General features: G+C 35.3%; 1 protein-coding gene across 4 annotated transcripts in view; it reads left to right on the top strand.

Annotated features, from left to right (window-relative positions):
• The window catches only part of Ptbp2 (polypyrimidine tract binding protein 2), a 64897-nt gene that overhangs the window by 25012 nt on the left and 14125 nt on the right, over nucleotides 1–25760 (top strand). For all 4 annotated transcript variants that reach the window (XM_021157892.3, XM_021157891.3, XM_021157893.3 and 1 more), the window contains exons 4-8: nucleotides 4690–4862; nucleotides 6491–6634; nucleotides 10520–10684; nucleotides 10772–10882; nucleotides 17389–17584. In XM_021157892.3, coding sequence (XP_021013551.1) covers nucleotides 4690–4862; nucleotides 6491–6634; nucleotides 10520–10684; nucleotides 10772–10882; nucleotides 17389–17584 — 789 coding nt within the window. The remainder of the gene's footprint in view (nucleotides 1–4689; nucleotides 4863–6490; nucleotides 6635–10519; nucleotides 10685–10771; nucleotides 10883–17388; nucleotides 17585–25760) is intronic.

The following is a 25760-nucleotide window of genomic DNA, read 5'->3' on the forward strand; positions in this document are numbered from 1 at the left end:
TGGCAGTTTGTTTTCTTCCTTCCTTTTCTTTCTTTCTTTCTTTCTTTCTTTCTTTCTTTCTTTCTTTCTTTCTTTCTTTCTTTCTTTCTTTCTCTTTCATCTTGCCTGAGTTTATTTGTAAAAACAACATAGGACACTGGTCATCTGCAAATAGTGTGTGGGTAGGTGTGTCACAGCAGTGCATCTGTTTTCACACTGGCAGGAGCCTTTTCTATGGGGCCTTCACAGAGGCCTGGGCACTTTTGGGAGCCTGAGCTGGAATTTTGGCCTCTGCCCTGGTTTGAATCTTGGCCTTTGGTTTGTAGAGCCTGTGACCCTTGGCCATGTTGCTTCGAATCCGCTTCCCAAGCTTGGGGTGAGCAATGAAAGCCAGACAGCAGAGTTTGCAGCTGGGGCCCTTTGGCATCTTGGGCTTGATGGCCTGAGGCTTCACAAGGGCCTCGATGGCCTTTGCGAATGCACTCACTGCCTTTATTTGGCAGTTTCTTAACTTAAAGCAGTATACTGTAGGATTCTCCTGCTTTCTCTCCTAGGTCTTTATTCACAGTAAATGCAGTTCATTAAAATGTCATATTATGTGAAGGTTGAGTAGTTTATAGTAATCCAAAATTAAAACAACTTGAATATCCATCAGCAAATGAAAGGATAAATTCCTGTTTTGGCATTTGGTACTGTTTGTACAATGTTGTATTGCTTAGCTCTGAAGTATGAGTTACAGATACAACTGCAGAGATAAACTTCCAGGTCAAGTTTGGTAAAAGACGATTAAAAATTAAGTATGCCTATAGATGATAAATTTATAAATAGTAAATTGTAAGAAATGTCATATTGGCTGCTAGGTAATTCACAGATAGGAAAAGGACAGTAGAATGGCATGACAAAGGGCATAAACAGATTGGAGAAGGATGATTATATATAAAAGTACAGCTTTATATACCTCCATGGCAGCTTGGTTGTAGGACTACCCCTTCTTCCTCCCAACATGCCAAAGATTATGAATACTCAGATCTCTTTGTAAGATGTGATATTTTTATATAACCAATGTACATCTTTCTGTGCATTTTTAAGTCTTGTATATTATGATATCTAATTGTTACATCTCATTTGCATAGAGATAAGCAGGTAGGAAATTCAAGGTTTTTTTTTTTTAAAGTTTTCTTTATTCATATCTTTCCATTTATTTATTTACTTATTTATTCACTTGATATCTCCATCACAGTCCCTCTCCTCCCGGCCTCCCCTTTCATGGCCGCTCCCTCCACCTCTCCATCCCCTTCATCTCTGAGAAGGGTGGAGTCCCCATTGGGTACTGACCGACTGACACCTCAAGTCAGTGCATAGCTAGATATATCCTCTTCTACTGAGGCCAGCCAAGGCAGCCTGGTTAAGGGGACAGGATCCACAGGCAGACAACAGTTAGAGTAAGCCCCCACTCTGGTTATTGGGGAATCCCATGGAAACTAAGCTGCATACGTGCAGAGGCTGGGGACCTAGGTCCAGCCCATGTGTGCTCTTTGGTTGGAGGTTCAGTCTCTGGGAGCCCCCAAGGGTCAGTTGACTGTTGGTCTTCTTGTGGAATCCCTATCTCTTCTGGGGACTTTTCCACAAATTCAAGGTAGGGTCCACATATAAAGAACTTACTTATCTAGAGGGCCAACTTTTTTTTTTTTTTTTTTTGGTGGTTTCATGAAATATACATGCACATACTGAAATTGGTCACACAGCATATTTTATAGGTACAGATATTTGAATGACCCAAAGTCAGAACATTGAACCACCAAATAGTGATGATGATAGATACAGCAGGACATTAATACTGGTAGGCATACTAAATGATACAGTTGTTTGGGAAGGCTTATTTTGTACTTTCTTATAAAAGTAATCACTTCCTTAAACATTGTAAAAGTTGTACTCCTTCCTGTTTATTCAAAGGAAATAAAAATTATGTCTGGGGAAGGGGGAACAACGTAAAATCCTTCTTATAACAAAATGTTGAAGAAATGGGATGTCCTTCAGTAGGTAGATTGATACACAGTTGCGGTACATCCAGGTAAAAGTAGGTAAACTAACAAGCTATGAAAAACCAGGGAAGGATCCTAATGCTTAATACCTGATGGGTTCATCCAAAGTCTGATTTACCATGTTGCTCTGATAGTCTGATAAAAACATGATGGCAGTGGAAAACAAGGTAGTGAATGTAGCTTGTAATAGAGAAGGTGTTTAGGGCTAGGGGTAGACTATATGTTGGTACTGTAATGATGGATGTAATGTCATGGTATGTTTGTCAGAACTTAGTGACATAAAAAGTGCACTTCAAAGGATCTAACAAATGCTCTGCTCTGGTGGAGAATGTTGATAATGGGGGTAGTTTATGTGGGAAGAAAGTATGTGAAAATCTTTGTTGCTGTGGATCTAAACTGAAAATTATTGTGAGGTCTGCATTCCATTTTCTTTTGTAAAGTACTGGACTATACAGTTTAATCAAAAGAATTATTGCCCTCGATTTAGAAAGAAGTTGTAGCTACTATTCTAAAGTCTAGTTGGAACAAATAGGTTAATAGTAAAAGGATGGAAAGTTGTATTCCATACAAACAGAAAACATAAAGTTTTATTTTACTGTTGTGAGAACAGAAATTTTCAGATAAGGAAATATCTATAGAAAATATTTCATTTTTATCAGAAAACCTAATATTATAGAACTGTGTCTGGAACAACCTTAAGACATGATAAACATGACAGAAGCACATGTTCTTCATGTTTTAGTTGTTCTTTCAGTAAACCATCTCATAGGAATTTATGGGACAGTTTACCTCTTTCTCCCTAGATTATTCTTTCATTGTGACTCAATACCTGGCATGGAGCAACTTAAAGGACGGTTTACTTTTTCTATATTGTAAGAAGAGATGTAGCTTCCTGGGACAGGAGAGCCATGGTGACACAAGAGTGTCATCAGGTCACGTTGAGTCTGTACTCAGAGAGTAAAGAGAAATGAATGCTGGTGCTTAGCTTGTTTTGTTTTTCTTTTACTCCTTTCGTACTCTAGCTGTGTAGTCTGGGTCTTTTCACTTAAACTTTTCTGGTAGCATCCTACTGTATCCTAGTCAAAGTGTGTTTCTATGGTGATTCTAAATCCAGTCAAATTGACAAGCTTAACCATTAACACTGTAAATAAGAGGTCAGACTAGAGAATTCGAACAATAGCTTTGTCACCTTGGTGACCCTTGTTTGTAAAACTGTACTGGGGAACTATAGACCAGCCTGCAGATATGTGTAGGGTGTTCATCATGATACAGTCTATTCTGGGTTATAAAATAACTCAGTAAATTTAAAAATGATTGGAAGAAATCTAATAAGGGAGGGTAGTAGTTCTTAGTCACTGGTGGGTGGTCTCCAAAGGCTGGTCCAGAAAAGTAATAGATTCAATATTATTATTTTATTTTTTATCAGTTATTTTTTAACCAAAGTGTTCTGTTTTAATGTGAAGGTCACTTGTACTGAATTATAGGAGAGCTTAAGAATGTTTCTGAAACAGCAGTTTTAGAGAGACAGTTGTGAGAAAGGTAATTACAGTAGAAAGCAGAGAAATGGTTTGTTCAGAGTCCAGCATGAAATTACCTTCCTTACTCATGAAGATGTTGCTGTTGGAGATGGACATAGAAAACAGGTTTTGACTTGAAGAGAAGTGATGGAGTAGAAATAGCTTTCAAGTTTCATTTGTTTGGATATTTAAAGTAGAAACTGTACTTAAAGTGCCTTAGGACTGAGTAATATATGATAAATGGTGTGCAATGAGACTTGTGGGCCTCCTGGGTGGCTCAGCAGGTAAAGGCATTGGCCACCAAGCCTAATGACCTGCATGCATTTGATTGCTGAGACACACATGGTAGAAAAACATGACTCTGGCAAGCTGTCCTCTGACTTTCACATAGAATCATAAAATATTTTACTTTTATAGAGTATTTAATCTTTAAAATGTAACCATGAATATATTAACATGTGTAAGGATTTTTCATGTTACTTGAAGTCTTAACAAGTACACTTGAGTATCTAGTACATTATGACCAACTGATAGATGTAGAGATGGCTTTCAGTTATGTATGAAATAATCTATAGGCATCCATAATTACACAATGTTTTTCTTTTTGATGGAACTTTGTAATGAAGGCATATTTATTTTTTGAAATGAACACTACTGGTCTAATGTAATGAACCAAAAGTGTATACTTCTTCATTGTGTTGTTTTGTTTTATTATTTATTCTTAGGTCCTGTGTCCTGTTTAAACCTTACCATATGCATGTAACATAGAGCTTAATTCTAGCTGTTTATACATGTAGAGTGGGGGCTTTGGGATGTATCTCTTTTGGCTAAGGGGAGCCTGCTGTATTGCTTAACTTGTAAAAAGAATTCAATGGTAATTTTAATTTACTTGTGTTCTTTATTCATTGGACAGTTTTGGTATGAAGTTGAATTTTAGTATTTTTGCTAATTATTCTTCTACATAGACTGTACATGGCTTGATGGTAACCTTAATTGATGGTCTAATGATTTTTCTCCTTTCCATTGAAAGCCTAATTTTAGCTTTTCAAGAATTCAGATTTACTCACCTATGTTTTAAAGTGTTTTTAACTTTTCATAGGAATCAATTTTTTTCATACTGATTATAAAGAATATTTCTGTATGTCTTTCAGCCAACGGTAACGATAGTAAGAAATTTAAAGGAGAAGATAAAATGGATGGGGCTCCCTCTCGTGTACTTCACATTCGAAAGTTACCTGGTGAAGTGACTGAAACAGAAGTTATTGCTTTAGGTTTACCTTTTGGTAAGGTGACTAACATCCTTATGCTGAAAGGAAAAAACCAGGTACAGTGCACAAGCATTGCTACTAGCGCATTAAATACACACAAGGAGAATTACCTGTCACCTAAAGGATTCATTGTCTGACAGAATTAAAAGAAGTTCAGTTTTCTGTTGGTTTTGTTTTGTAATAGCAGAAACCAGGGGTACTAGTAGCATCTATTACATGAGTTTATTCATCTGGTAGCATTAGAAATCAGGCTTAAATTTTGGATGCTCATTCATTAACAGTAGCAGTAGGTCCTATGCATATTAAAAATGACATTATGTTTTAAAATTTCCAAAATTTTATTTAGAAGAATTTATGAAAATTAATATTCTCTAAAATGTAGCTAATAATTATTCTGTCCTTTTAAATTTTCAGTTGTACTTTTTTTTTTTCAATTATTGAGCAAACTTTAATATCTATGACCAAATTATGTACGGTTACTTATAATTAACTTTTTTTTTTGTTTTTTTTGTTTTTAAATTTTTAATATTTTTATTACATATTTTCCTCAATTACATTTCCAATGCTATCCCAAAAGTCCCCCATAGCGCCCCCCACTTCCCTACCCACCCATTCCCATTCTTTTGGCCCTGGCATTCCCCTATATTGGGGCATATAAAGTTTGCAAGTCCAATGGGCCTCTCTTTCCATTGATGGCCGACTAGGCCATCTTTCGATACAGATGCAGCTAGAGACAAGAGCTCCGGGGTTCTGGTTAGTACATCATGTTGTTCCAACAATAGGGTTGCAGATCCCTTTAGCTCCTTGGGTACTTTCTCTAGCTTCTCCATTGGGAGCCCTGTGATACATCCAATAGCTGACTGTGAACATCCACTCCTGTGTTTGCTAGGCCCCGGCATTGTCTCACAAGAGACAGCTATATTTGGGTCCTTTCAGCAAAATCTTGCTAGTGTATGCAATGGTGTCAGCGTTTAGAAGCTGCTTATGGGATGGATCCCTGGATACGGCAGTCTCTAAATGGTCCATCCTTTCATCACAGCTACGAACTTTGTCTCTGTAACTCCTTCCCTGGGTGTTTTGTTCCCAATTCTAAGAAGGGGCACAGTGTCCACACTTTGGTCTTCATTCTTCTTGAGTTTTTATATGAGACCTTTAGGATAGTAACAATAAAATTTTGGTGCTAGAAAATGCTTATTTTCTCTAGTTTAAAAAAAAACAGATTTATGGAATGTAGTAAATTGTAGATGGAACCAACAAAATAGAAGGGTATTACTTGAATTAACCCCAATATTATTTTTAAAATTAAGTGATGTTTTATTATTTTCAAATTATATATCTTGTTTGTGGATATGTGCATGTGAGTTAAGGTACCAGCAAAAGCTTGTGGGTGTTCCATTCCTTGGAATTGAAGTTTCAGGCAAGGCATCTGTAAGCCTTGTGGATGGTGATGCTGTGAACTTAGGTCCTCTGGAAAAGCATTAGGTGCTTATAGCAACCATCTCTTCAGCCTCTCAGTCAGATGCTAAGTTCTCTTTGTTAGAGCACTGAGATGGAAATGAGGTTATAGTCTAGGCAGTATTTCAATTAGCAGATTAGCTTACACAGACGCTTGAGTTTGATTTAAGAATTGTAAATTTTTATTTAAGTTTAATTCATGGTATCTTTTTTAAAAACTCATTTTCAGGCATTTTTGGAACTGGCAACAGAGGAAGCAGCTATTACTATGGTTAATTACTATTCTGCTGTGACACCTCATCTTCGTAACCAACCAATTTACATCCAGTACTCCAATCACAAAGAACTAAAGACAGATAATACATTAAACCAAGTGAGTGTTTTTAGGTACATAAATAATATGGCCGATAGCATCTTAAGACTAATAAGTAGTATATATTAATAGAAAATACTTTTTATATGCATTTTTTGTTATCTTTAAAATACTTTAGTGTGTATATATACATGTTACGTATTCTTTTATAAAAATAGGTGCCTTTCTGATACTCATTTTCCTGATTTATTATTAGATTCGTTTTACTGTTGTTTTTTTTTTTTTTAAAGACGGCAGAGATTGCTACTTTTTGCAGGTTTAAAGTTAAAAGATTTTAACCTGGAAATTGGGACTGAGGGTTATTTAGACCCTGTAGCAAGCAACAGAGTGAACGAACACTGGCGAGAGATGGGTAGTCACAGCTAGAGCTGGTGGTCAGGTGCAGGAGGGGAGGGGAATGGCTCAGGTGGAGGAGAGCTTGGAGCTGCTGTCAGGGCAAGGATCTTGGTAGCATGAATTGCACTGCTCTGCCTCTGGGACATAGGAAATCCAAGGCCATGTTTGATTCTCGGTATTCTTTCATTACAGAAGTTTTTATTTTTCTTTTCTAATGGCATATTTTCCCTTGAGAAAAACTAAGACTGAAGAACATGTGAATTTTGGCTTTTGAAGTATACAGATACTATTTAAAATTAATAAAATAATATAAGTATACTTTTAGACCAAAATATGTTAATTTGCTGTAATGTTCTAAGAACTTTTCTTTAACAGTGCGTGTAAAAGCTTTCTGTGTATATTGCTTCAGTATGATTTTCATTCTATGTAGTGCTGTGGATGGATCAAATCCAAGGTCTTGAGCATGTTAGTCGATCACTCCATCACTGAGCTATGCCTTTCATTTTCAAAGATTCAAAGGAAAGAAATATATAAAAAGGAGAACAAACCTAGATGTATTATTTTAAATTAGAAATGTTACTTAAAGTCCCATATAGAGGGTACTTTGGTATAATGAACTTCAGAGTGGCTAGACAATAAATTACTTATTCTATTATGGAAGGAATGTTCAAATTAAGTAAAGTTTTTAGTTTTCAAAAGCCCCTCAGACTGTTTAGTATGTTTTTACCTTTTAGTTGGGCAAAGAAAGAACCTTGCAGTTCTTTAAAGGTTCTAAGTACAGTTTTATTTTCAAGATAACTTAGCAGAGTTTGAATGCTATCTCCTCTTGAGTTTTCCCTTTGTGTTTGTCTTGTTCTCACTCTCCTGCCATGCTCGTCTGTTTCATTCCTATTTGAGAATGCACAATTGGAATTCTGTTGGACTCATATAATTCCCCCTAGATTAAAATGAGGACTTGGATGCCATGCTTGTCCCCTGTCCACCCCCCAAATGCCAAAGGACATTTGTTCTGAGCTAACAAATGTAACTTTTAGGGCTTTTGATTCTTTTAAGGATTTATTGGTTTTAATGTTGAGATGATGAGTCAAAGGCAAGAATTGAGTTGCTTGTTCATTATCCAGACTTTGCCTTAGTCTGGGTCTGTGCTTCCTTGCTCCCTGTTTTGTGAACCTTCCAGTTGCTGCTCTGATTCCTGGTTTTTTGTTTATGTTTTTGTTTTGTTATTGTCATTGTTGTTGCCAGGATAAGTTTGAACTGGAATTTGACAAAAATCATTTTCAGCCTAATGTTTAGTATTTGTTACATTATTATTCACTTACAAGTATTTTGGCATTTCATAACAGAGAGGCAAGTAAATACATGTTTGGCTATAGCCATTTATTATATGATCAAGACCTATGAGTTCACTCTTTAATGTGACCTGTACACTTTTCCCTATTCCTTGCTGCTACTGTTGCTTAGATGATGACCCAGTTATTTGCATTGAGTCCCACTAAGTTATTCTCCTGCATCATGTCTTTTTTTTTTTTTTCCCTTGGTTAGATAAAGGCCTAGAACACCTACTGTGTCTCCTCCCTTATGGCCATCTGGTTGCCTCGACTTTTACCTCAATGTAATTTCAAAAAGTAATGATGTGTTAGTCCTCTAGCTGGATGAAGTTTCTCTTGCTTGAAGTCTTTGCTGCCACTGTGCTCTCACTTTTAGATGTGGGTAAGGCCAGTCTGGGCTATGTAGCAAAAGACCTATCTATAAAGAAATAGACAAGACACCTAATAGCAGATGTTGGAATTGATATCCAAGGAAGCTTGAATTCTCATATAGAGGTAACTGGGATGTAAATTGGTAGAATCATTTTTGAAATATATCTCAAGTTGAGCATATGCATGCTGTATACTTAATAATTCCACTCCTAATTGCATGCTTGAGAAAGCATATATATATATATATATGTAAATAAAGAGATACGCCAAAAAAAAAAAAAAAATCCAGGGAGCAACTATTACATTCTAGGAGTTTAAAGCTAGTGTGCAGCAATAAGAGAAGTTGTGGAATATCTGTAGCCAAAAAGGACTGAACAAGCTCTGTGTATTTTGGTAAAGCATAAGTGTACATCATAAAATGGTATTTCTTGAAAGCCAGACCACAGTAGACCGTAGATGTTATAGTTCCATTTCTTTATTTGGGAGAAGGCATGGTTCTGGTTTCTGGTACATTGGTAGTGGTACAGGGGTTTGTTTTGTTTGTTGGGTTAATATTTTTTTCAGATAAGTTTAATTTGTGGTATTTTACTGAGGTCTCTTCCAAGTATTTGAGCCTTTTTCTGTGTACATGTAATATTTTGAAAACCTAAAACCTATATTGGCAAACTAACTGTGCTTCATGTACTAAAACAAAGTCATTTGTTACTACTATTAGAAATTGTAATTGTCAAGCTAAAAAGGATGGTTAGCACTAAATAAGCATGGAATTAATCCCATGAAAAAGTGTGGGATTAATATGCTTTTGTATAGATCTTATTTCTCAAAGGATGGTGAGGGGATTGGTACAGGAAAGGAAACTGATGTGACAAAGTTGCAGGGAAAACTTCACCTTTTTTATTTATCGAATTTAATGTGGGTAACTTGCAGTTTCTAGTTTTAAAAGATTTGAATTTGTAACAGATGTTATGGTATTTAATGCTGTCATTTAGATAAATGTCTGTAGGGAAATGTTGCTCTTAAGGTCTTTATTTTCCACAGTAGTATTAAAGTATCAAGTAGTTACTGTTGTAAAATGCTGAGTTTCATTTGAGGTTCTTGTGATATATGAATGTGTAGTTAATATTATTTAGCATTTAAATGGTGTTTATTTGGATGTGTGTGCCGACTTTTTGAATCTTAGGTTGTGTTATCCTTGGTTTATTCTTACAAACATATTAATTCTTTTGTGTTCTTCTTTTCTTTCAGAACTTAATTGTATTTTTGTTATTTATTTACCAATAAAGATTTGTCAAACCATTAAGATAATTTGAAATTTAAATATGGTGCATTTTGCAGGGTTGATGGTATATTATCTACCATAAAATATACTGAAAATAATCCTTCATAGCATATTTGAAAATGCGCCTGATAGTTATACTAAAGACCACATTAGTTTCTGGTCAGATTTCATATTATTAGTGTAAAAAACTGTTTTAAATCTCCTGTGTTCATTTTTTAAGATTGTATTAGAAATAATAAACTTAGTGATAATTTTTCTGAAAGATTATTGGTAGTCCATTTCCTGTAGTGTACCTGTTTCATAGAGGGAATAATGTATAATATGAAGCTAAAGTTTTTTTATTCTGTAAATTTCTCATCTAACCGTTTCTAGTTATAAACATCTATCCAAGTAAATCATATTCTTTCAGAATAAATGGCATGACCTGTGTCAGCATTGGTGTTAAAAGTGTTTAGGTAACTATTTGGAAACAAATGTAGTGGAATACTTGAGCTACAAGGAGACAGTAGTAAAACGTAACAATGTAAGTAGAAATAATGGGTGTGTTACTTGTCTGTTACTTTTTTTCAGCGTGCTCAAGTAGTTCTTCAAGCTGTGACAGCTGTCCAGACAGCAAATACACCTCTTAGTGGCACCACAGTCAGTGAGAGTGCAGTGACTCCAGCCCAGAGTCCAGTACTTAGAATAATTATTGACAATATGTACTACCCTGTAACACTTGATGTCCTTCACCAAGTAAGTGTCATTTGCTTTGCATAGTTGCTTATAGCTTGAAGAAATAATTTAGTAGGTGATGATGCCTTGATTTTAATGTTTTCACAGATATTTTCTAAGTTTGGTGCTGTATTGAAGATAATCACATTTACAAAAAACAACCAGTTTCAGGCTTTGCTCCAGTATGGTGATCCAGTAAATGCTCAACAAGCCAAGCTAGTAAGTTGGGGCCTCTTGAGATAGTGATGTGTTTTTCATGCATTCCTGGGGTTAGTTTAACTTAGAACAACTGTAGCTCTAATCAACTGTAACATAGGCCTGTCTTAGATGTTTGTTCAATTTGGTTGTAAACTGTGATCTTGCAAAGACAGTGGGGTAGCCTTGTGCATGCACACAGTTTAATGTACCTTTTGCTAGGAGTGTCATAGTAACTTCAAGGGATTTTGGTTTACATACTTCAGTATTCTGGTCAGCTCTAGTTACATTGTGTCTTACAGGTTTTGTGGGGTTTTTTGTTTTGTTTTGTTTTTAGTTTTTTAATGCTTTTTAGTCATACCATTTATTTTTTTAAATCATTTTTAGATATGAAAGGTAAGAAACTGTAGAGAAGCAAGGTTACCCCTTTGTCATGATGCTGTTGAAAATTTATAAATCCCTTTGCTTCTTAATGCCTAAAGCTTTCTCTCTAATTTATTCAATTCTGGTTTTACTGTTAAAACTTCTTTTGCCAGGTTATTTCATTATTAAATAATTAAAAATGAATATTAAGTAATTTTATGAAACTATTAAGTCAGTTTTTTATGTTAGTCTTACCTAATTTTTTACTTTTGATTCTTTTATTTTCATACTAATCATGTTCTCTAGTGTTCTATTGATTTCTCTAGGTCAAGATCACCCGTCTGAAAGTTGGACTGGTTTTTTATTGTTTCATTTCCTTTGACCTACCCAATCAGATTTGGCCAGTAACTATGCTTCCAGTAGCAAACAGCTCTGTTAGTGATAATGGCATGATTGCAATACAGTATTTCTCCACTTTGTTGATAGAAAACAGTGTTAGGATTTAATGAAGTCCATTACTTATCTTTTTTTTTTTTCAGGTATTTTAGTCTTAGCCTACTAGTTCTCAGGTTATATAATCTTATTTTACTATGCTTCCTTTCAGACACCAGTTAACTATTAAAATTCTCTCTTGGCCAAAATACTTATTCTTCACATGCCTTACCTCCTGTATTTATAAAGCTTTTATATTAATGTGGTATAAGATTATACTATTGGAAATGACTAGAGACCTATTTTTATATCATTTTACAATGTTAAATGTATTTGTAAGTGGTGTACTTTTTTTAAATGTGTATTTTATATATCTGTTGGGTTGTGTCTGTATGTATCTCTTATCTGTTTGATCCAGAGGAAAGTATTGACAAAGGATCAGTGAACTGGAGTTTGTTTAGAATTTATGTTCCATTTGTTAAAGAAAAAACAGTTAATATATGTATCTTGTCAAAATAATCTATAGTTATCATGTAATATTATGATAAAGTATTACAATTGTTTTACATATTTGCGTGTGTGTACATAAGCATCCGATTATATGTGTTTGTGACTATTTACGTATGCTTGCTTACGTTTTCTATACAGAAGTCTAAAGTGATAATTTTAAGAGGAATACACTTTCTTAAGTCCACATTCTGGTAGCTGAACCTGTTAGCAAAGGAAATGATACTGACTTTCCACCATACTTCCTTGTCTTATTTTCCTGTCACGTAGACTGCTTTGGAAATGTTTTGATGAGTGTTGCAGTCTGCATTCTTTGTGCCTTTATCAAGGGTGTAACTAGAGAACATTGCGTAGTATCCTATCCTCTGACATTTTTGAGTGTCATCAGAAAGCAGGCATTCTTCCTGGGGAAATCCCTTCACGTTCCTTTTTTAGTCAGCACTGCTCTGTTTTACAGAGTTGGCGATGATGCTTTACTCGGTCTTTTCTCACTCTCATTTATGGCTTTTTTTTTTTTTTAAGTCAGATGGGAATTTTAGTAGTCTAGCAAAATCTAATCTGTATCCCTATGTCTAAGTATATATGCCTTTCTTAAAGAAGGCATATATGTCCATCAATAAAGAACAGATCCATAAATTCATCCTTTGTTTCCTTCCTCAGGCTTAGTAGAAATGGCATAATTGTCTTATCTACTTTGACTTATTTTTCCATTCTGACTGCTTATCACCAGGATTTCTAATACGCAGAAGTTTCTAGTGAATTTACTTCAAATCTTGCTGATTCTCTTCTGTACATGTCTCTCCATCTTCCTCCATCCTTTCTTCTTCTTTTAAGTATAATCAGGTTTCTTAAGCAAGCTTTTTGCTGCTCATATCTTTGTTCTCCTCATTTCTCTGTGCACCGTAGTTTGGTTTCATCCGTAATTCCCTAAACTACCCTTTTAACTGTGGTAGTGGGCACTAAAGTTGGAGTAGTCGGTTTCAGTTTTAAATTTGCTTATAATCTGTGGGTGCTATTTGACACTCTGACCCCACTTTGGTAAGGTTTTCCCTCCTAGTTTCTGATACTTTCCCTTAGATTTCTCCTTCCTTTCTTTTCAATTGCCCTTCCCCTTTCACGTTCTGCTTGTGTTTGGCAGACTTTATTCATACAACTTAGTTATCCTTAGTGCTTTTGTTAACTTCTCTAGCTCAGAACTTTACTAAAAGACCCAGACTAGGAATCTAGCCAATCATTGTACACTTTCAAACTTAGACTGTTCTCATTGCAACTTGCGGTTCCTAGTGTTGCTCTGTCTCATAGTGTAATATGCCAGTGTCATTGTTCTTAACAAACCAGAAAACTTGGAGTCATTACTCCTTCCTTCCATCCTGTTTTCAGACATTGATTCTGATTCCTGAGTTCCTGTTTGTCTGTCCTTCAGCTGTTACAACCCTAGTTTGAACAGGTATTACTCAAAGTTTTTCTCTGATTTTTTTTTTTAACTTATGTCATTATAAAAATAACGTATTTGTAGCTATAGTTTACGTAGTGCTGATGCTAATAGAATGTTTTGTGTGTTTACAAACAAGTAATGCTGTATATTTTCTCTATTTAGTTTTAGTTACACATATAGGCTTCATTATAGTATTTATACCTGTATATAATATATTTTAATCACAGCCATGCTTATTAATTATCCTTTCTTGTTCTACAATTCCTGTTGATCCCTTTCCAGGAACATTTGGGGGATTATTACAGGAGCAACAACAGTCTTAGTTACTTTTTCATTGTTATGAACAGATACCACAACCAAGGCAACTTATAGAAAACTTTATTGGAGGCCTATTCTTATCCTTTCCAACAATTGGGAATCAAGTATTCAAACATGAGCCTATGAGGTCCAATTTACTAGTGCCTACACTACCGAAGAAATGTCTCTCCCTAGTTATCATAAGTGCCCATAGACTCTCATTACCCTCTTTTTTCTGGTTAATGGAATGTTGGCAGGCCTAGTCTTGTATAGATCTTGCGCAGGTAATTACAGATGCTAAGCACTCAAGAGTGCAACATGTCATGCCCAGAAGACAGTTTGAATAACATTCTACCCCTTTCCTTGGCTCTCTCTGCTATGGTCCCTCGGCATTTGAGAGGGTGATACAGTTTCTTTTCTTAGAACTGAGCACTTGTGTCTCTGTAGTTAACTACTGCTTGCTGCCAAAAGAAGCTTCTCTAAGCCCAGAGGTGGCAAGTTCAAGAACAGCATGGTCATTTGAGACTGGTAGACTATGTGCTACAAATCATCTCATGCAGAATGAGCTTCTTGTCCTTTACCAGCAGTGCATAGAAGTTTTCTGATCTGAGCCATCAGGACATCATCTGAAGTTAGGGTCATGGTACTTGGCTGAAATCCATTCCTTCAGGATCTTAGGTTGTTCCCAATGGGGTTTTAACTTCGGTTTTGTTGTTTGCTTGCTTTTCAGACTACATGATGATTTCAGCTTAGACACTACTGGCTTTCTCAGTGTCCTTCAGTGACTATCTTTTGTCCTTAGGATAAAGTCTGTAGTCATCAGCATGATTTAGATTAAATGTTTGCTTGTTTCTTAAGTCTCATTTCATGAGTCCCTTTTCATTTGCGTCAAACTTCTTTAAATACTTAATAGGTGTGCTTTCTGTGATCTTTGAGGCTTACAGTGTGCTATTTCATTGGTTAGGACTGCTTTCCTCTTCACTTACTTTTACTTTTTCCTTTAATCAAATTCCAGTTTAGAAAATTCTTCACAGAGAACTTACTTTGTACTTTGAATTAGAATGGATTTTTTAAAGTAATTATTTCTTAGATAACTGTTTTCTGTTAGTATGAGTGGATACTATGTCTACTTTGCTCTCTACTACGTCTATTGAGCTGAAGCCATAACAACAATCCTAATTATCATAAAGTAAAGGTCTTCATATTTTTGTAAGAAAACTCATGCAGTATACTGGCAAAGCAAAGCAACTCTTTCCTTGTCTTGTCAGTAGCATTTTACCTTGGAATGTTTAAAGCTCACTGAAGCCTGTAAATACCCCAGTTTTAAAGGTTATTTTTTGCAGCAGAGTTGTAACAACAACGCGTGAGTAGCCAATGTCCTTTTGCTTTTGTTATTTGAAGTCCATGGACTGTATGTCTTTGTAGATGCGAGATAATGGTGCTGTGTTGTCTAGAATCTTTTTCATACTGTCATTTTGTTTTAGCATACCTGTGGGTTACATTTTACCTTTTACGAAAGCAACAGCCACAGTAAACTCAGATGCTTGCAGCACTAAAATCATGCCCTTCAGTCTGTCTTACAGAGAAGCCCCTGCTTTCTGCAGATGTTCTGGAAACGGTGATGTGGTGGTGCTCTGTGGACAGTTGCTGGGACTTGCTTCACTCCCTTTTGACTTTGACATTTTGCATTTATAGGAGTTTATAGTGGTTCAGGAGTTTTAAAAGATTATATATAGTCTACCAGTGTGGAATTTTATGTTGCAAATAGTTGATTTGAACTACTTAATTACTGTTAAAAGTCCAGGAGAACTCGGAACTTAGAGCCTCCCTAAAGAAAGCCCAACAACCTCTCACTAAAGCAAGTTATATATAAATAGTGCCCATTGAAGTATCTACATGTTTCACTGTGTTCTTGTAATTGTATATTCTGTCTTAACATTTTCCTTCATTTTGATGCTTGTGTTTTATAAATTTTAATTTATTGTGGCAAATTTTTCCTAATTATTTCTACTTAGTGTCTAAACTTTTTTTATTGGTTATTTTATTTATGTACATTTCAAATGTTATCCTCCCCAGTTTCCCCACCACAACCCCCCTATATCTCCCCCTACCCCCACCCCCCAGCACACTCCTGCCTCACTGCCGTAGCATTCCCCCACCCTGGGTCATAAACTTTTTTTGAAAGTAGGAATATTTGAGAAGCCTTTGCTTGTTACAAATAATGTTTAGCTTTCACTGACAGTAGCCTTTGTTCTAGCGAGTTCATTGTGGTCTGCTGGCTGCACCCAGCATACGACTGGTTTGTGTGTAACTCTTCTTTCTTGGGATTGTAAATACAGCTTGAAATGAAGCTTGCAGAAGTTTTTCAACATGATTTCTTTCTGCCTTACTTACAGTCACCTTACTTCATACAAATTTTAAACTAACTAGATTGCTGTTCTCCTCTCCTTGTATGACAGAATTATATATAAAATTTGACTAGTTGTTTCTCCAGCTTTCCCAGTCTCTGTGGCTGTGTGTCTTTTACTTGTGTACAGATATTTTTCTAAAAGTTAAAATTGAAATTATCAAAGGTTTCTAAAGGGTGTTGTAGTAATTGCTACATTGATTGTAGATAATTTGGCATTCTGCCTTAATATCACATTAAAATAACACTTTGAAAAGTCTATTGTAGATTTAGTAATTTTCTGTCAGTTCTGTTAGCATTAACCTAGGGATGGTGATTCAAGCCAGCTCTAATGAGGTAATATGTACTCCTTGATAATATTTAATTAGATACCTAAGGGTAAAGTTTTGCTACTCATCTTCTGATAGACATTTGCAGTACCGATATTCACAGTGCCATTTAGATTGCATAGAAATCAAATTCTGTCACTGGTTCACATTCTCCCAACAGGAATGACTCAACTTACTGTAAATTAATATCTATTAGTGGTTTATGCTCCACAGGAAGAAACGGGGTTATTTTACATTAAATTCTTGATAAAATTGATATTATTTGGTGTCTTTTATATGGTATATATTTTTTTTTGTCTAATGGCTTGCTTGATCTAAATGTAATTTAAATAATAATGTTTATGAAATGCCTTTAAGTTAGTTTTTTACCAGGCCTGTGATCTTGTTGTGATGGTGAATTTTTTTTCAGCTCAGTAAAGTTTTTGTATATTCCTCTCGTGTGGTGTCCAGGAGGAGTTGGATCAGCTCATTTTAGTGTTGCCATTAGGGCTGACTGTGTGTGTGACTGTTACCAGGTGTTTTTTGTTTTTTTGTTTTTTTTAGGCTGTTTTACAGCTTTTTATTTAAAAGTATTACATTGATATTGAAATGGTTATATTTTAGAGTTAAATAGCATTGCCTATTTAAGGAAGGCAGTGAGTGGTAGAAACTAACACATTTAGAACAGTAGCATGGCTTGATGTGTGAAATTTTAATCCTTTTCCTGTTTTTGCTAATTTTCAAATTTATGATGGCTGATATATTTTATTCACTTTTACAGGCCCTAGATGGTCAAAATATTTATAATGCTTGCTGTACCCTAAGGATTGATTTTTCCAAACTTGTGAATTTGAATGTAAAATACAACAATGATAAAAGTAGGGATTATACTCGACCTGATCTTCCATCTGGAGACGGCCAGCCTGCGTTAGACCCAGCCATTGCTGCAGCATTTGCCAAGGAGACATCCCTTCTAGGTAGGACTTTTACTGTCTGTAGCACCTTTCCTCCATTGCTCTCTGGGAAAGTGCCTGGTAACCTACTGTAAGTATGATTAACCTTGGATTTCACACCTTAACAAATGACGTGGAGAGTTTATGAGTTTTCTTGCCTATGCAGAGGGTTGTATGAATGCCATTACAAGGAAGCCTTTAACTTCCTGAGGATAACTAACTAAAAATATTTTCATCTTACCCCTTTTTATCACCTCACTTTTCCCACATATAACTCCCCTAAAATAAATGAAGAAAAACTTGAATGAAAAAGAATGTTATTAAAATATGTATGCTTCAGATTTGGCATTCTGTCTAAACCAAAGGTCTTTATGTGTTCTTGTTAGGGTGAATTTGATTGCTTTAGCAGTATGCAGAAATAACAAAGTATTTATGAAGATGAAAATAGGAGTCCATGGGTGCATGGAATTTTTTAAAAAGTATAGTCCACTACAAATGTTGAAAAATTGTACATGAAGATTTTTCTAGAACATGCTTATTGCTCTTCCTTTGGATGTGGTTATCATTATTTTACTTTACCCCTACAATGGATGGATCTGTGCTACTTACATAAAGTGCAGTGTAAAAACAAGCAGCTGGAAGTTGATTGACCGAAGAGTGGGGGAAATGTAAGTTAGAATAAGCAAACTGATAATGTCAAATTTTAATCGTTTTCTTGAATTTGTTCTGTTTTGAAATTTTACTTTGATATTTTTAATACTATCTTCATTTCTATTTCTGTGTGGACGTTTTCTCTGAATGTATGTTTGTATACCACCTGTGTAGAGTGCCTGTGAAGGGCAGAAGAGGGCATCCGAATCTCTGGAACTGGAGTTTACAGTTGTTAGCTGCCACATGAGTTCTGGGACCCGAGCCCATGTCTTCAACAGGTCACTAAGTGCTCATGACCACTGAGCCATCTCTATCCCCAAGTATAGTATCTTGAAATCAAGGTTACTAGCTAGAGAGAATCCAGATTGATGGTTGAGAAAGAAGAAAGTAGCTTCTAAAATTTTAGTTTGTGCCCATCCTTTTACAAAACAGATGAGTGTTGAAAATACTTATTACAAATATGTAACAACTCCATTCACTTGTAAATGTATAAAAATGATTGGTATGAATGCAAAATGAGTCTAATGTTCAAGAGCAGTTATTTGCAGTTAATTTTCAGGACATACAAAACTGGTAACCCTTTATGTTAGCATTTGCTGTCTCCAGCACCATGCACTGCTGTTTGTGACTAAAAATAGTAGGTAGATGCTTTAGGTTGTTCCTATTAGCAGTGTTCCTGACAGAATTTTATTTGCACTGTAGGTTTGGTTGAAGCCTTGGTTGGTTTATAGTTAACAGTTTTTAATGGCAGTGTCAAGCTTGAGATGATAATAAATGATATGCAGCTTTTAACTCTGTTGGACAGAACTTTTACAAAAAGAGTAGAAAGACCTGTAATTGTAGCTTCTGGTTTTTAGGCATTCTTCTACATTTCCCTGGTATGTTAATGAAACCTCAAGTAGCCAGACTAAATAGGTAGTAGCAAAGATTTTATAGTCTAGAAAATTAAACAATCACATACCACTTTGTAAAAAAAAAGTTATGGGTAAAATACTAAAGAAATGTGCCATTTTTAAAACACTGTTGATAACATGAAAAGATTCTAAGAAGCTATGTGTATGTTTGGATCCTAGATAGAGGCATATTTTTGAGGTCATTTGGAATTTTCTAGGGAACCGAATAACTCTTTGTTGTGATCTTAAGGCTTTGGTTAGAAAATATAAAGAAAAAAAAATCTTTAACAGCATGGAACTGGAGATGGCTCAAGTTTTAAAGTGCTTGCTCTGTTGGCATGATTCAAGTACTTGAATCTCAAGTACTTATAGGAAGCCTGCATAATAGTCACCATTTTTAACCCCAGGGTGGGGACTAGAGAAGAAGGGGACAGGAGGATATGGAGGACCCCTGGAGTGCATTAGCCAACCTAATTGGTGAGTTCCAGGTTAAATTTGAGGAATTAGGCTTGCTTTCCTAAACTCTTCAGAAGTGGACTTTTTACTTTAACTGTTCTCAAATTGGTTTTAAAAGTTTAACTTTCAAAACTCCAATAATAGATTCTGTAAGTTACAGTATTCACAAGAGATACATTCATACTAACCAGTTAAAGTTTTGACTTTAGGAAAAAAAAACCAGTTATATTTAGAACTTAAAAGTAGTAGAAATGATAATTTTAATAACTTATAATGGATATACTTATAATCTTCATTGGCTATTTTTGTTTTTTGCCGCAGTACATTGAATCTTTGAAAGTGGACATTAAAATATTTTTATTAAAAATCTTTACCTTAAATTATTTTCTAAGATTATACTTCTAGAACTATTGAATAAAAACATTAAAGATTATTAATAGCTTTACAAGTTTCTTCCTGGAAGATATGTATTAATTTGAGATAATATAAATGGTGTAGAAGGTTGTATTTTTGCCCTGTCAGCACACCTTTCTTGATTGAGACAATGTCACTGTGTCAAGAGAGCTGCTGGAAATTTGCTTTCCTCCCAGGTTAGCCCTGTACTCTTGACTTTTTTTTTCTGCCTCAACTTTACTAATGCTGAAACCACTGTTTTGTTCTTATACTTGACTTCATTTCTTTTTGTCAAAGCATATTAAATTACTGGGGAAATGTGTCATTAATTAGAAACTAATTTGTAGTTTTAAAATACTTGTTTATAATTTTTCAGTTGTCAGGAATCTTTCAGCTGGTGTGTTAGGTAGTTCTTACAAAGTACGTACTAGAGATTTAGGTTTGATTAGGATATGAGCCGAATCTGGAACTTGTTTAGGTCTGTTACCTTTCAGAAAAGTAATTTTAGTAACTATTCTCATTTTTTAAAAGAATAAAGTTTATGTCTTTTTAAAACTAAGGTCTTGATCTTGCCTTAACACCTATTGCAGTCTTGAAATAGTGAGACTATAAGTCTGTGCTGTGTGTACAGCTCAGTGCTATGTTTCTGAAAGGTTCTTAACACTTTCCAGGGGCATCTAATGCTCCATTAGTGATGTCGCCACTATGAAATGATAACTGTCTTTTCTCTATTTTTTGCCTCTTAGGATATTTTATCGGGTGACTTCAGAGTACAACCAAAGTAATAGTGGCGAGATTCCGTTCTTGGTCAGTCTTTCTGATGCAGAACTCCTGAAATAATCACTACAGTGCCCCTTTACTGAAAAGACTATACTTATATTCTTTCAAATATATGGGGGTTCACTTTGCTTTTTATATTTAGCTGCTTTGGTGAATGTCTTTACTTTCCAAAAAGATTTTATTTTAAATGCTAATTATTTTTAAACTATCACTTATACCTGGTTTCCCTCCCTCTTTTACTGGGAATCACAGTGTTTTGGTAAATGTAGTTTATTTAGAGAAGAAAAACACAGTACTTTGTAGATACTTAGAATGTAACATCTAAATACATAATCATAAGCTTCACAGTATATTTATTCACTCACATACCTCTTTCAGAGGACAAGTTGGTCAAAATTATTTACTATAAGTCAGCATTAAAATTTTTGTCAAGGTAAATGTTAATATATTAAGAGGTGGGTAGCCTTAGAAAATTGTTAGAAATGATTTTTCATGATCATGTTGCCACTTAAAAATATTAGAGCAACTAACCTGTCAAAAGAATAGAGTTTGAATAAAGTATCACCCATTCTTAAGATAACAGTATTAGTAGAGGTTGTGCAGTTAGTTGATGGTTATGAGGAGATAGAACATTTTTCATGAAGGTTAATTTGTACTTCTTGTGTAATGGTGCTTTTCCAAATGTGTTGGCTGTGGACATCACTGAAAATCAGTGGGAATGAGCCCAAGGCATTCATAACGTTTTTAAATATCCCAAAATATTTTAGTGAAGCAAGAGTTGAAAATTAAATGCTATTGGAATTTTTTATACCAAATTTTAGGGTTTTAGTAATTACTTATTATGTCCTCATAAAAAGACACCATAGTCATTGCACAGTCTATTTTAATATTCAGGTCATAATTTACTTGGTATAATTCTGATAAAATGTTATTGTTAATCTAGGTTTACTATGTTTCTCCCTTTTATGTGTAATCCTAAAATTACCAAGTTTATTTAAAACTTTGGAAGCTTTTTCTATTGTTGCTTTTGAGTGGGTCATTCACATGGTAATATTCTATAAATTACATTTATATGTCAATCTTCCATGTCTTCCATGTGAATCCCACATTTCTGTAATAACATTAGTAGTGATCACTGTGAATTTACTTGTTTTTATTTCTATTGTGATTTAAATCAAAGTCATATCTTAACTATCACAACAATATCCCCAGATTTCTTACCAAAACAAAATTTATCTACCACATCAAGAATTTCTGATTAATTGAGTAGAAACAAGAGTCTCACTCTGTGGTCCAGGTTCCAGTCTGGCCTTGCAAATTGCTATGTAGAACAGACTGCCCTCAAACTAAAGTGTTTTGTTCTTTAGCCTCCTGCATGCTGGGATTCCATGCCTTCCCATGTCACCAAACCAGGCAGAGGGTTTTCTTTCTCCCTCGTTTTTAAATTTATTTATTCTTTCATTGAGAGCAGTTTTTCGCTCAGATAGTATATCCTGATTATGCTTTCCCCTCCCTCTCCTCCTCCCAGTTCCATCCTACCCTCCCCGAGTCAAATCCACTCCCTTTTTATCTCTCAGTAGAAAACAAAAAGGCTTCTAAAGGATAATACCAAGAAAAAACAAAAACTATCACATCAGCATATGACAAAACTAGTAAAGAAACATCAAAAGGCGTAAGAACACATGTAGACATAGAAACTTATTAGTTTATACACTCAGGAATCTCATAAAAAACACAAAACTGGAAACCATATAAAGGCCATGTAGTATAATAAAAGAAAAAATAAATTTAAAAAAGTAAAAATAAAAATTAAAAGGAGGAAAAGGCCATGACATGACATGAGACAAGGAACCTCTTAAAGACAGTGAGTTCATTTTCTATTGGCCATCTATGGCTGAGCCTGAGGCTTTGCCCTTAAAGAGTGCTTTGTTTTTTCAATGAGACTGCCTTGAAGAAAACTAATTTTAATTCACCAGAGGTTATCAGTAGGAGATTGCTTTTAGGTTAGGAATGAGCCGTGTCCACTTCTGCTTTCGGTTCTAGAACCCTGGCGCAGACCTGAGCAGAGCGTCTGTCCCTCAGTCTGTGTGCATTGATCCTATTGATATACAGGGTTTTATGTCCTCGGTAACCTTCTTCCCCTCCGGCTTTTAAACTCTGCCCACCTCTTCTCCTGAGTTTCCTGAGCCCAGAGGTGAGGGATTTTGATCGAGGCATACCTTTTGGGGCTGAACATTTTAAGGTCTCTTCCCTCTCTCCATATTGTCTGACTGTTGGCCTATGTTTTTGTTCCTGGCTGCTAGGCAGCAATTTCTTAATGTGCCGAAATATTTAACCTGCATCAAAATTTCTTAGTTTTTTAAAAGGTATTTATTTATGTTTGGTCTTTTTAGATACAATCTCAATATGTAACTCAGGCTCCTGTGCCAGTCCCTATATTTTAAAAAAAAAAAAAAAAAGTGGCTTTTTGTTTGTTCATTTTTTTAAGGTAGCCTTATACAGTGTAGGATTCTGAGAGAGATAATTGATGTTAGTTGTTATTTATCTGCATAATTTCTTTTTGTACTGTGATAAGCCCTCTTTTCTGTCCCAACTTCAGTTTTATTGATTTGATAAAAAAAACGAAAAACGTTAAATTAAGCTTTTAGAAAGTTGGTAGCTGTACACTGCTCTGGTTGTTTCCCTGTGGTGTCATACATTCTTCCTCTATGCACTGCGTTTGGGCTTCCTGCATCTCTGAAGAAGACACTAGCACCTGGTTCCTCCATGGCTCCTCACTTCGTTGTGCTGGAGAGTGATTGTGACTTAGTATTACCACAGGAAGCCTTCATTCTAGTTGTCTGCTAACCGGTTAGTATTCACTAGTGACTTCTGCCTTAGTATCTGTCTTTCATCAGAATGAGGAGTTTGAAAGATTGTCCTCCTTTCACATACTTCTTTTTCATTAGTTAGCAAAAACTTAAGGTTTTTTTTTCCCCCTCAATAAGCTAGACCTTTGCCTTGTCATAGAGAGTGTGTGCGAAATAATTCTGGTCTTTCACTTACTTTTGGGGATGGAAGCAGTACTGCAGACTGAACCCAGAACCTCAGACCCTTTTGGGCATATGCTATGACTCAGCCTATCCTTAAGGCAGTGTAGAACAATAAATCCCTCAGTTTCTTTGCTAACAAATACAGTTGCTAGACAAAACATTTGCATGTATTTAGTTGTTTTAATTATGACTGGGTACAAGCATTCATTGTTGCCAAGTTTATGAATTGGTACAGGGTATAGGCTAGATGATTCCCAGTATCTGCTTTATACTTTAGGACCATTGCTTCCAGATTCTCGTAGCCTGAGAGAGTAACCTAGGGAGTCATTGATGCAGTTTATTCATGTGTGATTGTTGACTCACTTGCTTTTTCTCTGACTCCAGAATGGAAGGAACTGGGCAGGGGACTTAACAAAGCTACTAATCCAAGTTTATCCCAGGTTAGATATATTTCTTTTCCCAAAGAAATGCATGCCCATAAATCAAAAAAGATCAGAAAGCAGTAGTATTTTCTTAATAAATAGCAGAAGATAATACATTGCACCTCTTGTCATAATTGTGAGAACAAAAAAAGACCCCGGTGTGACTGAGGCAGTGAAAAGTTTTCAATTTAGTCATAATAAATTGGACTTTCTTTTTTCTTTGCCTGCCCCTTCTAGCCTGTCCCTTTCACTTCTCAAATAGTCTTTGTTCTACTTCCACGTCGCTTCTTAGACTGTAGAGTATCCACATAGCACAGCACATCTGGGGGAGGGAGGCTCTTCCATCCCTCAGCAGCATCTTCCATAGCACAGACCCATCATTTTGATGAGGTCTGATTTACTGTCTTATCTTAGTGGTTTGTGGGGTTCAATCGTGAAGGTGTGGTGTCTTCTAGCACTTTTGGTTTTAGTTATTTCATCATCCACTTTGAGTAAATTTTTATATGAGGAATGAAGTTTAGGAAATTTTTTTGTCCTTGTTTCAAACTAGCTGATTCTCCCAGTCTAACCAAGGCTGAAGCTGTAGTGAGTTAAACCTGTTCTTTTTCAAATATTTTCTGGTGTGTGTCTATGTTCCATTCATGCTTGCATGTTTCTGTTGGTACCTTACTACCTTGTTTACTCTAGCTCTATATTCAGTATTATAAACATCTTTCCATCATTTTGTCATTTTCTTTCAAAATTATTTTGAATAATTTTAGTGCCTTTCTGTCAGTCTTCTGCTTTTAAAAAAAACATTTCCTGAAATTACATTTGCCATTGGTTCCCTTTTTTGTGATTCTATAACTTATGCAGAAAAATGTAAACAGCTTTTACAAGGCATTCCATTATACATGTTATATTATGTATTTTATAATAGCACCAGGAGGAAAAACCGTAAGTGAGCATTGTAGCAGTAATAGAGCTGTTTTCATTGTTTCCATAATATATGCTAGTAAGACCTGGTCTTTCATCTGTGTATGTTAAAAAAACACGAATTACTGTCGTTTTTAATATTTTTTAATTTGTTCATAGTGGTTGCTACTTCTAAAGTTTCTACTGAACCATTAGTAAAACATGCTTAGAAAGATGGAAACGCTGCTTGTTAATTTTGTGAATCAAAAGGTTCCCTTCAATTATTAAGACATTGCTAGACTTAAGTACCTTTTAAAGAGACTAGTGCTAGTGAAGAGTTGTGAACACATGAATACAAGGATTAGCAGCACTCTGTCCTGTCTCCCATTTTTTTAGTTCCTATTTAAAAATTTGACTCCACTGTCAAATACCTAGACAGATTATTTTAAGGATAGTTTCTCTCTACAGAATAAATAGAAAAATACCAGCTTAAAGAAAAACTACTTCAGATTCTATCTCTATTTAAAGTTCTTTATGTCATTTGTTGTGGCAGGAACATTTAAAATACAACCATTTACTAAGTGTTTCAGTCAGAGATAGATTGATCTAGAGAAGATGTTCTCATTAGATTGTAATATAGGTAAAAAATGCTACTGTCTAGCAACATTGTCTCATGAGA

This window comes from Mus caroli, unplaced genomic scaffold (genome assembly GCF_978045245.1).
Source record: "Mus caroli unplaced genomic scaffold, Mus_caroli_1 scaffold_3, whole genome shotgun sequence".
Taxonomy (NCBI): Eukaryota; Metazoa; Chordata; class Mammalia; order Rodentia; family Muridae; genus Mus; species Mus caroli.